At 42.3% G+C, this 13,948-nt stretch overlaps 1 protein-coding gene across 5 annotated transcripts in view; it reads left to right on the top strand.

Moving 5' to 3' along the window:
- GRB10 (growth factor receptor bound protein 10) overlaps positions 1 to 13,948 on the top strand; it is a 171,266-nt gene that overhangs the window by 13,626 nt on the left and 143,692 nt on the right. For 2 of the 5 annotated variants that reach the window (XM_017868596.1, XM_017868597.1), the window contains one exon: positions 10,307 to 10,403. The exons of 2 other annotated variants lie outside the window; for them this stretch is intronic. In XM_017868596.1, coding sequence (XP_017724085.1) covers positions 10,353 to 10,403 — 51 coding nt within the window. In that variant the 5' untranslated portion in view covers positions 10,307 to 10,352. Of the gene's footprint in view, positions 1 to 10,306; positions 10,404 to 13,948 lie in introns of those variants that run through there. One more of the 5 variants, XM_017868601.1, reaches the window with a different exon arrangement.

Below are 13,948 nucleotides of genomic sequence, written 5' to 3'. Positions count from 1 at the left end.
ATGGGACTGGTGGGACATTGAGTCCCATCACCAGCCCTTGGGCCTTCATCTCAGCACTTCATTTTCCCGTTGTGATCAGTGGGAATGGATGCTCTGTGTGTGTGTGTGTGTGTGTGTGTGTGTGTGTGTGTGTTTACACATAGACAAATACATAAAAAGCCCTGAGCCAAATGCCTGCTATTAACTGGTGCTTCAGAATCTTTCTTTCCTTCCCTTGACAAATTATGGTCATTGATTTGTTCTTCCATCCAAGTCCATTCACTTTCTTTATATTGGTAGCTGGTGGAGTTTGGGTTTTACTCAATTTCATCTTCACTGTTTATATTTTAAGTGTTTTTACTTTAGTTGGTTCTGATTTGGGTATGTACTTTGTTTTTGTAAACATTAACATTTCAGTAATGTTCAAAATTTGTGTCTTTACTGGTGCGCATAAAATTACTGTATGATTAAAAATCATTGTATTTCATTGTTCAAAATTTTGTATGTTTTTCTTGACTATACATTTAAGAGATTTGTCGTTTATTATATTTCTTGGATTTTAATAAATTTTGTCATGCTTTGCTTTCCGATTTGTTTTGACTGTATTTCCCTTTTCTGGTTCAAGATGGATGGGTTGGTGTTCATTTATTTTGTCTTTATAAAAGATGCAAGTGTCTCATGGTATGAGTTTTTCTTCTTTTATTTCTCTTGCTTCACTTTATTTGTCTTGACACATGGGGGTGTGCATTGTCCTAATTGTCTAGGACTGTATTGTATCTTTATTTCCTCCTTGAACCATTTATTTAGGCCAGAGCTTGTTTTTAATTTTCAAGTGCCTTAGTTTTTTGTTTTTTTTAACACATGTTACTAATTTCTGGTTTTCTTGTATTTGGCTGTAGCATGGATCCCCTTGGCACACTGGCCTACGGTCCCTGTCTTAGTGCTGGACATTTGGAGTCCTGTCTGTAGCTGCATGCAGGCTGGGAGGAGGCAGCGTGTAACAGGTTTTTCACTGGGGCCGTGTGTTCTGTAACTCCAGAGAGCTTTGCATTTTTGTAAAATGTACTACTTTTTTTTGTGGTTTAGTATTTTAAAAAATAATAATTTTGCAAATGTTTATAAATATTTGCAAATGCCTGTTTTTCATAAATATCAATTAATGCCTTCTCGTTACCCATTATTCCAATTTTATTTCTATGTCCTATATAGTAAACCTGTGTGTTTATTGTATAGGACATCTGCAACAACTAGTTTTCCTCGTTTTCTCCTTGAGAGTCTCATAGTTTTGTTTTCATGTAAGCTTTTATCGAAGTGTAAACTTTTTATTAAACTTGCTTCTAATTTTAGATCTATGTATTTTGATATTTTGCTGTTTGAAGGATAAAGGCCTACTACTGTTTTTATTCATTATCAATTATGCTTTTATCAGTGCTTTTTAATATTTGGATTACTATTTCTTTGCCTCAAGTGACACTGGGCTATCATTGCTACAATTGCTTTTATTTTGTTTGCATTGTGTTTGGTTTTTATATCTGCCCATTCTGTCTTTTTCTTTTCTAGCTCCCTTTTAAAGCTTTTCTATTTGCCTTGGGTATTTTTTTTTTTTTCATCAGAATAATTTTGACTATTATTTTGAAAAGGAGAATTGGATGACTGACATTTACTGCTATGTCTTCTCTCTTCTGTTGCAAATTGTTTGGGTTTTTTTTGTTTGTTTGTTTTTTGAGGCGGAGTCTCGCTCTGTCGCCCAGGCTGGAGTGCAGTGGCCAGATCTCAGCTCACTGCAAGCTCCGCCTCCCGGGTTTACACCATTCTCCTGCCTCAGCGTCCCGAGTAGCTGGGACTACAGGCGCCCGCCACCTCACCCGGCTAGTTTTGTATTTTTAGTAGAGACGAGGTTTCACCGTGTTAGCCAGGATGGTCTCGATCTCCTGACCTCGTGATCCACCCGTCTTGGCCTCCCAAAGTGCTGGGATTACAGGCTTGAGCCACCGCGCCCGGCTTGTTTGGGTTTTGAATGAAGGTGTCCTCATCTATTTTCTCTTTGATGTTTAAAGAATTATTAGTTTCTTTTTATGTTTTTATTATGGCTTAGAATGTAAATATTGTTTTCCATTCTACATGTGATTATTTTAATATACCATGAACATTATTCAATTATATTTTTCTTAATAAAGAGTAGGATCCTCTGGCTTTTATGGAAGGTATAGCTTTTACAAAAACAACTCTACGATGATTTAAGATTCAAAACGTCTTTCTAAAATTTTAAATTTTAAATTGAATTTTATTATTAACCTGACCATCATTAATTATACAACTTACCCTTATTACTAATGTCAGCAAATCTTTCTTGGGCCCCTCTTACTATGTGCTGTTCTGGGTATAGCAGGGAACAAGACTGAGTTCTTGAACAAGATGGGGTCTGTGACTGTCTCAAAAGTGAAGCTGGCAGGAAGTGGTTGTTGCCATGGAGAAGATACACCAGGGCGATGAGCTTGAATGGTGTGTCACTTGAATGGGTCAGGTGTGGCAGACATGTGACTGTCATCTGAGTGTCTTGCAAATGGGGGCCAGCATTCTGGGGGAGAGAGGGGAAAGTTTGAAACACAGGTTCAATGTAGATTTCCTAAGGAATGCAGTAGAATGTTCTAGTAGTGTTAAATGCGCATTCTGGATTTGTGGCTAAATAACAAAAGAAAGGATTCGTGTGGCGCAGTCACATGACTTTCCCTCCAGCCTCATGCAGTTCCCGGGCTGGCTAGGTTCCTTTCAGCAGATGAGCTGTGTTTTCTAAGAGAGGGAGTCACAGGAAGAGGTGGCATAAGAGCTGTGGTGTTTGCTGGGAACGTTTCTGGCTCTCCTGAGCCAGGGAGGAGAGGAGTGAGGACTGAGGGGTGAAGAGAGAATAGAAAGGGCAAGGGCCAGTGCGCCAGCCTCTCTGTGCCCTGGGCAGCACTTCGGTGTGAAGGGGCAGGCGTCGGAGGGGACGTGAGGGAGCAGGCCCTCCAACTGAAGTTGGTGACCCCGATGTTGACCACAAGCCCAAACACAGCCCTGCCCTATTTTCAAACTGTGGGTTTCAACCTGTTATCAGGTCTGGAAATCAAGTTAGTAGGTCATGAAAAGCGTTTTTAATAAATACAATAGAACAGAAAAGGAAATATGAAAGTGGATTGTATGGGTTCTTAGCATGCACTTAGCACGTTGCCATGTGTGATAAGCCACGTGCCATGCGGGATAGACAGGGTGAGCATGGATTGGTCACGAATGTGTCATTTGGTCACCTGCTTACTGGCATTGCGTTAGAAGATGTCCATTTGACTGTCTTTTCAGATGGGAGGGTAAACGCTCTACGGTTTAAATCAATGTAAACATAATTTGCAATTAACTGTGAGGTGAGCGCTTAAGAGTATCATCTACAGTCTGCCAGACTCTAGGATTCAGTTAGGAACACCCAGTGTACTTTTCAGAGAAAGTGTTATTGGGTGCAACATTTTTCAAGTTTATGACAATTGTATTGTTTTAATTTAACTAGTACAAGTTGCCCAAATGTGGAAAACAAAAAACAACCCATATAATCAGAAAACAAAGACCTTCAACTTCAGCTGCTGGATCCAGAAGTGTAAATATTGGCATTGTTAAGAAAATGTTGACTTTAGAATGAGTAAACTTTTGACTCTGCCTGAACGATTTTTCTGAACTATAGTCTCCTAAAGAAGTTTAAGCTTTATCATGAAGATTATTTAAATTTTCATTAATTAAAATAAACAGATTTTAATACATTATTTATAATAGTAATCTTGCAAAGGAGGGTTTAACCTTCAACATTAAAAGGACAATGTGAAACTAACACAGCAAGCCAAACTTATTAGTAGGCCCTTTTAATCAAGGGAAGCAAAAAGACAACAGATATTGACACAATTTCTTAATCATCTGACAACGGCTAATGAGAAAGTCATTAGTTATTATAGACATAAAGCTGCTATCTACTGGCTTATAAAACTATTCCTCGTTATCTATGAATATGAATCACATATTTTGATAAATCAGCTGATGATTTAGAATCTGAACTCTTTACAGTACCACAGTAGATTATGCAGTTGTATAACTGTAGGATGTTCAGAAGTGAGCTTTTTATCTGGGCATGGTGGGGAACTCCTCTAGTCCCATAAGTCCCAGCTGCCTGGGAGGCTAAGGATTGCTTGAGCCCATGAATTTGCGGCTGCAGTGAGCTTTGATCACACCACTGTTCTCCAGCCTGAGTGACAGAGGGAGACCGTGTCCCTTAACATTCCAGGTATGTATGTACCATATTTTGTTTGTCTATTGATGAATTATCCATTAATTCAGTAGACACTTGGGTTGCTTCCACTTTTTGGGTATTGTGAATAATGCTGCTATGAACATGGGTGTAGAAGTACCTGAGCCTCTGCTTTTGATTAGTTCGTATTATATGCTTAGAAGTGGAGTTGCTATTATATGCTTAGAAGTGGATCATATGTTAATTCTATGTTTAATATTTTTGAGGAATCACCATATTATTTTCAACCACAGCAACACTGTTTTGCATTCCTACCAGCAGTGCTCAAGGGTTCCAGTTTCTCCACATCCTCACCAATACTTGTGGTTATTATTTTTTATATCAGTCATCCTAATGGGTGTCAGGTGGTATCTTGTTGCAGTTCTGATTTGCATTTCCGCAATGACTGGTGATGTTGAGGACCTTTTCATGTGCGTTATAGCCATTTGTATATCTTCTTTGGAGAAATGTCTATTCAAGCCCTTTATGCCGGTTTAAATTAGGTTGCTTGTGGTTGTTGTTGAGTTGTAGGCATTCTTTATTGTAGTTGTCTGTTTTCTTTCTTTTTTTTTTTTGAGATCGAGTTTTGCTCTTGTCGCCCAGGCTGGAGTGCAATGGCATGATCTCGGCTCACTGCAACCTCCGCCTCTGGGTTCAAGCGATTCTCCTGCTTCAGCCTCCTAAGCAGCTGGGATTACAGGTGCCCGCCTCCATGCCTGGCTAATTTTTATATATTTAGTAGAGATGGGGTTTCACCATGTTGGCCAGGGTGGTCTTGAACTCCTGACCTCAGGTGATCTACCTGCCTCGGCCTCCCAAAGTGTTGGGATTACAGCTGTGAGCCACCACACCCGGCCTAGTCTCTTCTTATATTGCTATAAAGAACTACCTGAGACTAGGTAACTTATAAAGAAGAGAGGTTTAATTGACTCACAGTTCCACAGGCTGTACAGGAAGCATGGCTGGGGAGGCCTCAGGGAACTTAGACTCATGGTGGAAGGGGAAGGAGGCTCATCTTACGTGGCTGGAGCAGGAGAAAGAGTGAAGAGGGAGGTACTATACACTTTTTTAAACAGTCAGATCCCATGAGAACTTTATCATGAGATAGCACTAGGGGGATGGCGTTACACCATTAAAAACCACCCCCGTGATCCAGTCACCTCCCATCAGGCCCCATCTCCAACGCTGGGGATTACAGTTCAACATGAGATTTGGGTGGGGACAGAGCCAAACCATATCATTTATATATTCTGGGTTTTAATCCCTTATCAGATAAATGCTTTGTAAGTATTTTTTCCCATTCTATCTGTCATCTTTACAATCTTTTGATAGCGTCCGTTGATGCACAAACATTTTGAATTTTAGTGAAGCCCAGTTATTTTTTCTTTTGCCTGCACCTTTGGTGTCATATCTGAGAAATCATTGTCATATTTACTGTCTTCAAGATTTTTCCCTGTCTTCTAAGAGTTTTATAGTTTTAGCTCTCACATTTGGGTCTTTCATACATTTTGAGTTACTTTTTGCTTATGGTGTAAGTTTAGAGTCCAGCTTCATTTTGTTGCATGCTGATGTCCAGTTTTCCTAGGATCATTTAAAAAAATTTTGTTATTTTATTTTATTTGAAATAGTCTCACTGTTGCCCTGACTAGAGTGTAGTGGCGTTATCACAGCTCACTGCCTCCTCAATCCCTGGGCTTAATTGATCCTCCTGCCTCAGCCTCCCAATTAGTTGGGACTACAGTGCACATGACCATACCTGGCTAATTTTTTTAGAGGCAGTGTTTCACCATGTTGTTCAGGCTGTTCTCAAACTCCTGAGCTCAAGCAATCCACCTGTCTCTGCCTCCCAAAGTGTGGGGATTACAGGCGTGAGCCACCACACTCAGCCTCTAGAACCATTCATTTGTTGAAAAGACTGTCTTTTCCTCAGCGAACGGTCTTGGCATCCTTATTGAAAATCAGTTGATCATATATGTGAAAATTAGTTTCTGGGCTCTCCGTTTTATTCCTTTGGTGTATGTTAGTTCTTACGTTATTACCAGACTGTTTTGATCACTGTAGCCTGGTAGTAAGTTTTTTTGTTATTGTTGTTTGTTTTGTTTTGTTTTGTTTTGTGAGATGAAGTCTGGCTCTGTTGCCCAGGTTGGAGTACAGTGGCGCAATCTCTGGCTCACTGCAACCTCCACCTCCCAGGTTCAAGCAATTCTCCTGCCTCAGGCTCCCAGGTAGCTGGGATTACAGGCGCATACCACCACACCTGGCTTATTTTTGTAGTTTTAGTAGAGATGAGGTTTCACCATGTTGGCCAAGCTGATTTCGAACTCTTGACCTCAAGTGATCCGCACGCTTCGGTCTCCCAAGTGCTAGGTTTACAGGCATGAGCCACCATGCCCAGCCGTTAGTAAGTTTTGAAATCAGGAAGTGTAAGTTAGTTCTCCATGTTGTTCTTTTTCAAGATTGTTTTGGCTGTTCAGGTCCCTTGAGAAGCCATATGAATTTTAGGATGACTTTTTCTTTTGTTTTTTGTTCTTTCTCTTCTAGTTTTTTTTCCCCCCTGTAGTTTACTCAAAAGGCAAACAAATCTTTCATTGTCACAATATTATATAAAAATCTTTTTCAAAAGAGAAAACCAAATTTCATATTTGTATTAGTGCATCTTTAATGCTAAAGCTACTTTTTAATAAAATTTTATAAATCTATCTGGTTTTAATTAGTTTTATTAGTTTTAATTAGTTTGACCATAAGGTAGGATTTTCGTAAACTTTTAGAGCTCTTTACAATTTTCATTGAATAGCAGATCAGTTTTTTTAAGGAAACCCTGTTATTTAGACACATGGGCCCACATTCTGGCCCTGCATCTATGTGCTTTCATTTTAATGTTCAACCTACAGAAAAACCTAAATCATCCCCTTTAAGTCTTAGCCAACTTGCTCGCAGAACTTTACAGGATCAGCCCTTCACAAACCCTCAGCTCTGTTTCTGCAAAAAAAATGCCAGTAGGGTATTGATAGGGATTGCATTGAATCTGTAGATTGCTTTAGGTAGTATTTCATCTTAACAATATTAGTTCCTCCACCACAGCATGTCTTACCGTTTATTTATGTCTTTATTCTTTAGCAGTGTTTTAGTTTTCAGTGTACAAGTAGTTCACCTCTTTGATTACATGTATTTCTAAGTATTTTGTTATTTTTGATGCTATTGTAAATGGAATTGTTTTCTTAAGTATCTATTGGATTGTTCTTAATTTATAAACACAAATGGTTTTTCGTGTTCATTTTGTATCCTGTACCTTTTTGTTGAACTTATTTACTAGCTCTGATAGTTTTTTATTATGGAATATTTATGGTTTTTACATATAAGATGTCATATATCATCTCTGAACCTTGATGATTTTAGTTCCTCCTTTTCAGTTTGGATGGCTTTTATTTATTTTTCTTGTCTCAGTGCTCTGGTTAGGACTTCTAATACTATGTTGAATAGAAGTGGTGAAAGTTGGCGTCCTTGTCTCATTCCTGATCTCAGGGGAGACGTTTTTCATCTTTCACCATTAAGCATAATGTTAGCTGTGGATTGGTTACGTTTTATTAGAGACCAGAGATAGCCCAGCCCTCTTACTGTATCTAACTATAGTTTACTTGTCCCGAAGAAACTGTTCCACTGGGCTTATGGGACACACATTTTCCTGGCTGAGAAGCAATCTCCTTTGGCAAATACTTACAACGGTGATATTTAGGTAATAAAACTGGCATATTAAATGATATTTTTGACAGTCTTAATACACATTAAGTTTGAAACTTCAGGGAGAAAATAAGAACATATTTCAATATGTTGAACACATCCAGGAATTCCAGAAGGTGTATTTAGGCAGAGCCAGTGGGTCTGCATGGGTGAGCTGGGAGACTGGGAGATGACCACAGCAGGGAGGCGTGCGGCGCGTGGGCAGCCTGGTGGGATGCGGCAGAACTGTCACTCAGTGGGCAAGGTGGCCAAGAGGACAATCCTTCCTCTCCCAGGCCCTCAGAGATGTGGGTGAAGGGGAGAGAATCGGGTCCCTGCAGTTAGGGGAGAAGGCAGAAGGAGTGTTTAGAGATGGGGCTAGGACATGGGAGGCGGTGGAGTGAGGTACAGAGTGAGGAGATGCACAAGACTTGTGTTTGCTGGTGTGGGAGGCAGAGGCCGCCTGGCTGCCTGCGTGAGACACCCAGGCGTGGTCCTGCGATCTGGCAGCAAATGATTTGGGGCACTGGTCCACATCGAGGGCTGGGGTGATGGCCTGTACAGTGAACCCACACCTATATGTGTATGAAAATAAATATGTAAATATTTAAATATACAAATATATAAATATTTATATTCATATGTATTCAATATATAAAATGATTTACTTTAAGGAACTTGCAAGTCTGAAATCTGCAGAGCAGGAAGACTGGAAATTCACACAGGAGTTTGCTGCAGTCTTTAAGCTAAATTCTTGTTTCGGAAATCTCAGTGTTTGCTCCCAAGGCCTTCTGTGGATTGGGTAATGCCTCTGTTAAGGGTCATTTCCTTTAAGCCAAGTGATTGTAGACATTAACCACTCCTACAGAATACCTTCATGGCAACAGCCAGACTGGTGTTTGACTAAGTGACTGGAAATTAGAGCCTGGGCTATTGACATGTAACACCAGCTACCCCGAGGACAGGCTGACTGCTAGCTGGGAAAGGCTGAGGCCTTGGGGCTGCTGGTTGTGGCAGAGGCGAAGGGTGGATCCTGGCCACAGTTCTCACTCAGTAGGTTGGGGACGTCTGAGCCAGGTTGTGGACGTGCTGCCTTCATCATACCAGTACTTCCACTGCTCTCGACCGATTCCTTTCAGCCCCAGCAAAGTGTTCTGGGACCATTCTTTGGTGATTTGGGGGATTCTAGAGAAACTCTTGTAGAGAACATGGTTGGTAGTAAATGTTACAGATCTGGGATACTTCTGTTCCTTTTCGCTGTGATGAGAATTTCGTAGTGATTTTGTATTTTGGGTTTGTGTTAGTTTAGTAAGACTGTCGTAACAAAGTGCCACAGACTGGGGAGGTGGCAAGGGGACTTAAACAGCAGAAATCCTTTTCCCTCAGTCCTAGATACTGGAAGTCCATGATCAAGGTATCGGCCGATTTGGTTTCTCCTGAGGCCTGTCTCCTTGGCTTGCAGATGTTCATTTTCTCAAGGTGTCCTGACATGGTCTTCTCTCTGTACAAGTCTGTGTTCTAATATTCTCTTCTTATAAAAACACTGCTTATATTGGATTAGGGCCCACCCTGATCATCTCATTTTAACTTAATGACCTGTTTAAAGACCCTGTTTCCAAATGCAGTCACATTCTGAGGTACTAGGGGTTAGGGCTGCAGCTTAGGAACTTTGGGAGGATACAGTTCATCCCATAACAGGGTCTTGTCTTGATTTTTGTTGTTGTTCTTCTGATTGTTAGAATTAATATCCCTCATTTTATTCGGTACTAGGTGCCGTGGCCTGCAGGGGAGAGTGTGTAATGAGTTTGTTGGGTTGAATGTCCACTGAGAATTCCGACTTGTTCTATGGCTGGTGGAGCTAGTGTTCACTCAAATGTTCCGTGGTCCTGGCCCCGAACACACACACAACCCCTCCGGCCTTCTTTGGAATTTGTCTGAATCCCTATTTGTGAAAGCATGATGCAGTTTGCAGGATGTTAATAGATGCTGTAGGGAAGAAGGGTGAGGCAGTGCAGGGGAGTGCTGGGATTGTGTGAGTTAAATTTAGAGGATCTGATGTCACCCTCACCACTCTGGGCACCCTTCTACCCCACAGACTTTTGACCTCACAGGTGACCTCTCAAGGCCCCATAGTTGGGGACCATCTCTGCATGTCAGCAAAAAGCTGGTGCCCCGAGCAAGTGTCCTTACTGAACCTACAAGCTAAGGCCAAGAGCTGCCCATTCAGACATGTCACACTTGAACCAGCCATAAGTAGTGGATTTTTTTTTTTTTTCTGGCTTGGCTTCTCACAGTCTGTCTTTATTCCAGGTGCTGCTGCGCAGTAAATGTAATTTGAAGAAGGCAGAAGGAACCCATGGCTTTAGCCGGCTGCCCAGATTCCTTTTTGCACCATCCGTACTACCAGGTATGGGCGAGCACGTATATCTGATCCTGGCCCGGTGGTGCTGGTCGAGGGCCAGGGCACACATGTTGCCAGCAGCCATGGATCGTTTCTGTTATTCTCAGGCCACCAGGACACGCAGGAGCAGGGGCTGGTGACAAGTCCCATGGTGCAGAGACCCACTGCCCTTTCTGCCTCGGTCTTCTGTGTCTTGCCTTGCCTTGTAAGATAGCGTGGTCATATTCCTGTTTGACTGTGCATCCTTTTCTAAAAGAGTTTGGTTGTGGTACAGAGTTGCCCACTGAGATCCAGGCTTCCATGTTTGGAATGAAGCAGGCACTGTGTTTTTCACCTCCTGGGTTGGGCCAGACACTCCTGATGACAGGTTCTGCAGTGATGCTGGATGTCAGGACACTCACCTGGAGTCATGTGCTCATGGCATGAGGGAGTGGGAAGGAGAAAGGGCTTGGTGTCTTAACAGGTGTTCTAGAGGGAGTCCTCTCCACAGATTGGCTCTTTCCTTTCCTGAGAGCCCCAGGTGGAATTTTGTGGGAGAACAAGTTCATTTCTGTTCCTTCACTTTCTCTGGCTCTTCTTCATGGGCTGCTAGAACAGTTTCATCTGCAAGTTCCCTTCATCTTCTGAAACTAATTTTATTTGAACTTGCACTTGGCGGTGTAGACGGATTCATTTTCAGGGGATGGTCTTTGGTTCTTTAGATTTAATTCGCAAGTCCTGATTCATCCTTACTCGTGCTTTTGTCATTGGAAGTACTTACACCGTCTCTCCCAGGGCTGTGACTTTTCGGCTGGAGCAGTCCTAGGTTTGGAAGTCCTTTCATATGCTCTGGCTTTGGTCAGGTTTTTGCACTTCTTTGAACTTGTTATTTTCTCTCTTAGTCTGTGAAGTCCCTTTTTAGCTACTGTGATGAGAAATTGCCTACAGCATTATGGCTGCAAAAGATGCCTTTGAACATTTTTTTTTTTTTTTTTGGTATCTAAGTGAAGCAAACCTTCGAAGAAAGGCTGAAGATTAGGAATACCATTCATTCTAATCGTCGAATGTGACACAAAGCCAACATTAGTTACAAGCCAGAAAAGAGGATTAAAACTTGAGCGAACTGTGAAGTTTGGTGGTGACCCCTGGGTCTGTGTAGTTTGTGAGCTCTGGAAAAGGCATCTGCCTCTGCCTCTGCATAATTGTTTTCTTGTTCTTTAAGAGGCTGTAGTTGTCTTCCCCCATTGATTATAGCTCTGTGCTGCACCCACGGGTCACGAGTCCAGTTCTCGTGTGGCCAGTTAGCATCAGCTAGTTGTCCGGGCCCGACTGCACCCTTCACCCCTGCCTGCTGCTTCCTACTCAGTCCCAAGAGAGTGCAATCAGTGAGCTCAAAGAACAACATCCCGAAGGGAAAGGCTCTCTGAGGTCACTTTAGTAGTGCTGCCCTCGGCTGGGTATAGAATAGGCTTTTAGGGCCAGATAATGGCACAGAGATTCTGTCAGCTTCCCCTCCCTTCCTGGCATTTCCAGTTTCCTGCTGGTACCTACAGAAGTGGCAGACGTGCAAGCTGAGTCAGTTCCTCCCTTGATGGCCTTGTTAGGTGTTTGTAGTCACTGATGCCCCAGGCTGCTTTCCTGGAGCCAGGAAGCCAGGAAGGAAGGGTGGGCATCCCCTGCCATGTGCTGTCATGCTTTGGGGAAATACTGCCTCTCAGGGCCATTTGAAAGCACTGTCTTACTCTTTAAAAAATCTAAGAGCAAGGTTTGTCAGCATATGTCCCTTGTTCCTGGAAAATAAGATGACAGTTCCAGAATTTCTCAGAATACGGGATGATTTACAGTGGGTTCCAGTCTTGAGCAATCTGCGATTGTATAATAATAATTAGATAAATCTCCAGAGTTTTATAGAGAAAAATGTATTCTTAAAACCTTCAACATACAAATAATTTCCTAATTCTAGCTGTTCACTTGCAGCAGTGGCTTGGATTAGATAGGTGGTTCAGTCCGTGAGTCACTGATGTGATTTTTGAAATATGCATATAAGCACCAAAATTATTGTATGCATTTAATCATCCTGCTGTTGGAGGCCAGCAGTTGGCGAGGGGTTCTGGCAAGGTTGGGGATGACCCACTTCACTTTTAAGACTTAAGTTTTTCCTTTAGAATGTGACACATCATAATTCTCTGACCTTGGAGAAATCCTGCAACTTTCCTTACCGCAGTTTCCATACAGAAGTTTTGGTAGAAAAGGGTTAATGGTATCCGGGTTGTGGTGGGGATTAGAGGAAATATGTCTAAATTACCCAGCGCCTGGTCATCCTTTAGAAGCTGAGTCAAGGGCTGTGATCTTTAATTCTTTGGATCTTGATAGAGCACCAGCCAGGTGCCAGGCACGTGTTTTGGGCTAGGGAGCCAGCTTTGAGCTCGGCAGACAGATCTTTGGGGCTCCTGGATCCCAGTGGAGGAGACAGACATGGAACAACTGGCAAGTGAGATAGTTGTGAATAATGATGCTAATTCTGAAGCAAATAAAATGGGACAATGGGAGAGAGAGGGCCGGCTGCTTTGGTCTTCGTGGGGGCTCTGTTAATAGGGTCCTGTAGCTCATTGTCTGCAACTTTAAAATCAAAAAGTCTGAAGCAAGAAGTTTCTTACTATGTTGTGGCAGAGTCCAGTGTGATCTGCCCAGAGCTTTGCTGACCATGAGGTCTGCCTCAGAAGGGGGATGGGGTTTATGGGGCTCCCTCTAGGCCCTGCACATCTGTGTTCATTGATGTGGATACTGTGTTATTGTTCTCCCTTCCCAAAAACTCTGAATTCTTAACCATGTCTAGCCTCCAGGCTTTTGAAGAAGGGATTATGCACCTATGACAAAAGTTATGGTAAATAAAAGCAACATTTATTATCTTTCAGAAAAATGCAAAATAGGAAATAAAATGCGCTTGGCTACAAACATCTGTACACAAAGTTGAACTGAGCATTAGAATTGAAACACTTGCGTGTGAATTTTATAGAGGTGATTAAATTTACTGTTGAATTTCCAAAAGCACTATTTTTATTTTCGTAGTTTCCTGATTTCTGAATTAGAAACAATCATGCTTAGAAATGAGCTGTCTTAGAAACTCTCCTTGCCATCCTGCCCTTCAGAGCCTCGGCTTTTGGTGGAGATACGAGCAACAGCATTAGTGCACATACACGTTGTCCAGCCCCAGGACGCTGCAAGGTGTGTGTTGTGGTTCCATTTCAGTGCTGTGTCCCTGAACCTTCAGGTGGGGAACCTGCTCTTTCAGTGCAGGGCTTGACGAACTGCAACCTGCTTTTGCAAATTAAGTTTTATTGGAGGCTGGTCGTGGTGGCTCACGCCTGTAATCCCAGCACTTTGGGAGGCAGAGCGGGTGGACCAGCTGAGGCCAGGAGTTCGAGACCAGCTTGGTCAACATGGGGAAACCCCGTCTCTATTGAAAATACAAAAATTAGCCAGGCGTGGTGGCACACACCTGTTATCTCGGCTACTCAGGAAGCAGAGGCAGGAGAATCGCTTGAACCCAGGAGGTTGACGTTGCAGTGAGC

Source organism: Rhinopithecus bieti, unplaced genomic scaffold (assembly GCF_001698545.2).
Source record: "Rhinopithecus bieti isolate Rb0 unplaced genomic scaffold, ASM169854v2 scaffold_3527, whole genome shotgun sequence".
In the NCBI taxonomy this organism is placed as follows: Eukaryota; Metazoa; Chordata; class Mammalia; order Primates; family Cercopithecidae; genus Rhinopithecus; species Rhinopithecus bieti.
This window is presented reverse-complemented; position numbering and strand designations above follow the sequence as displayed.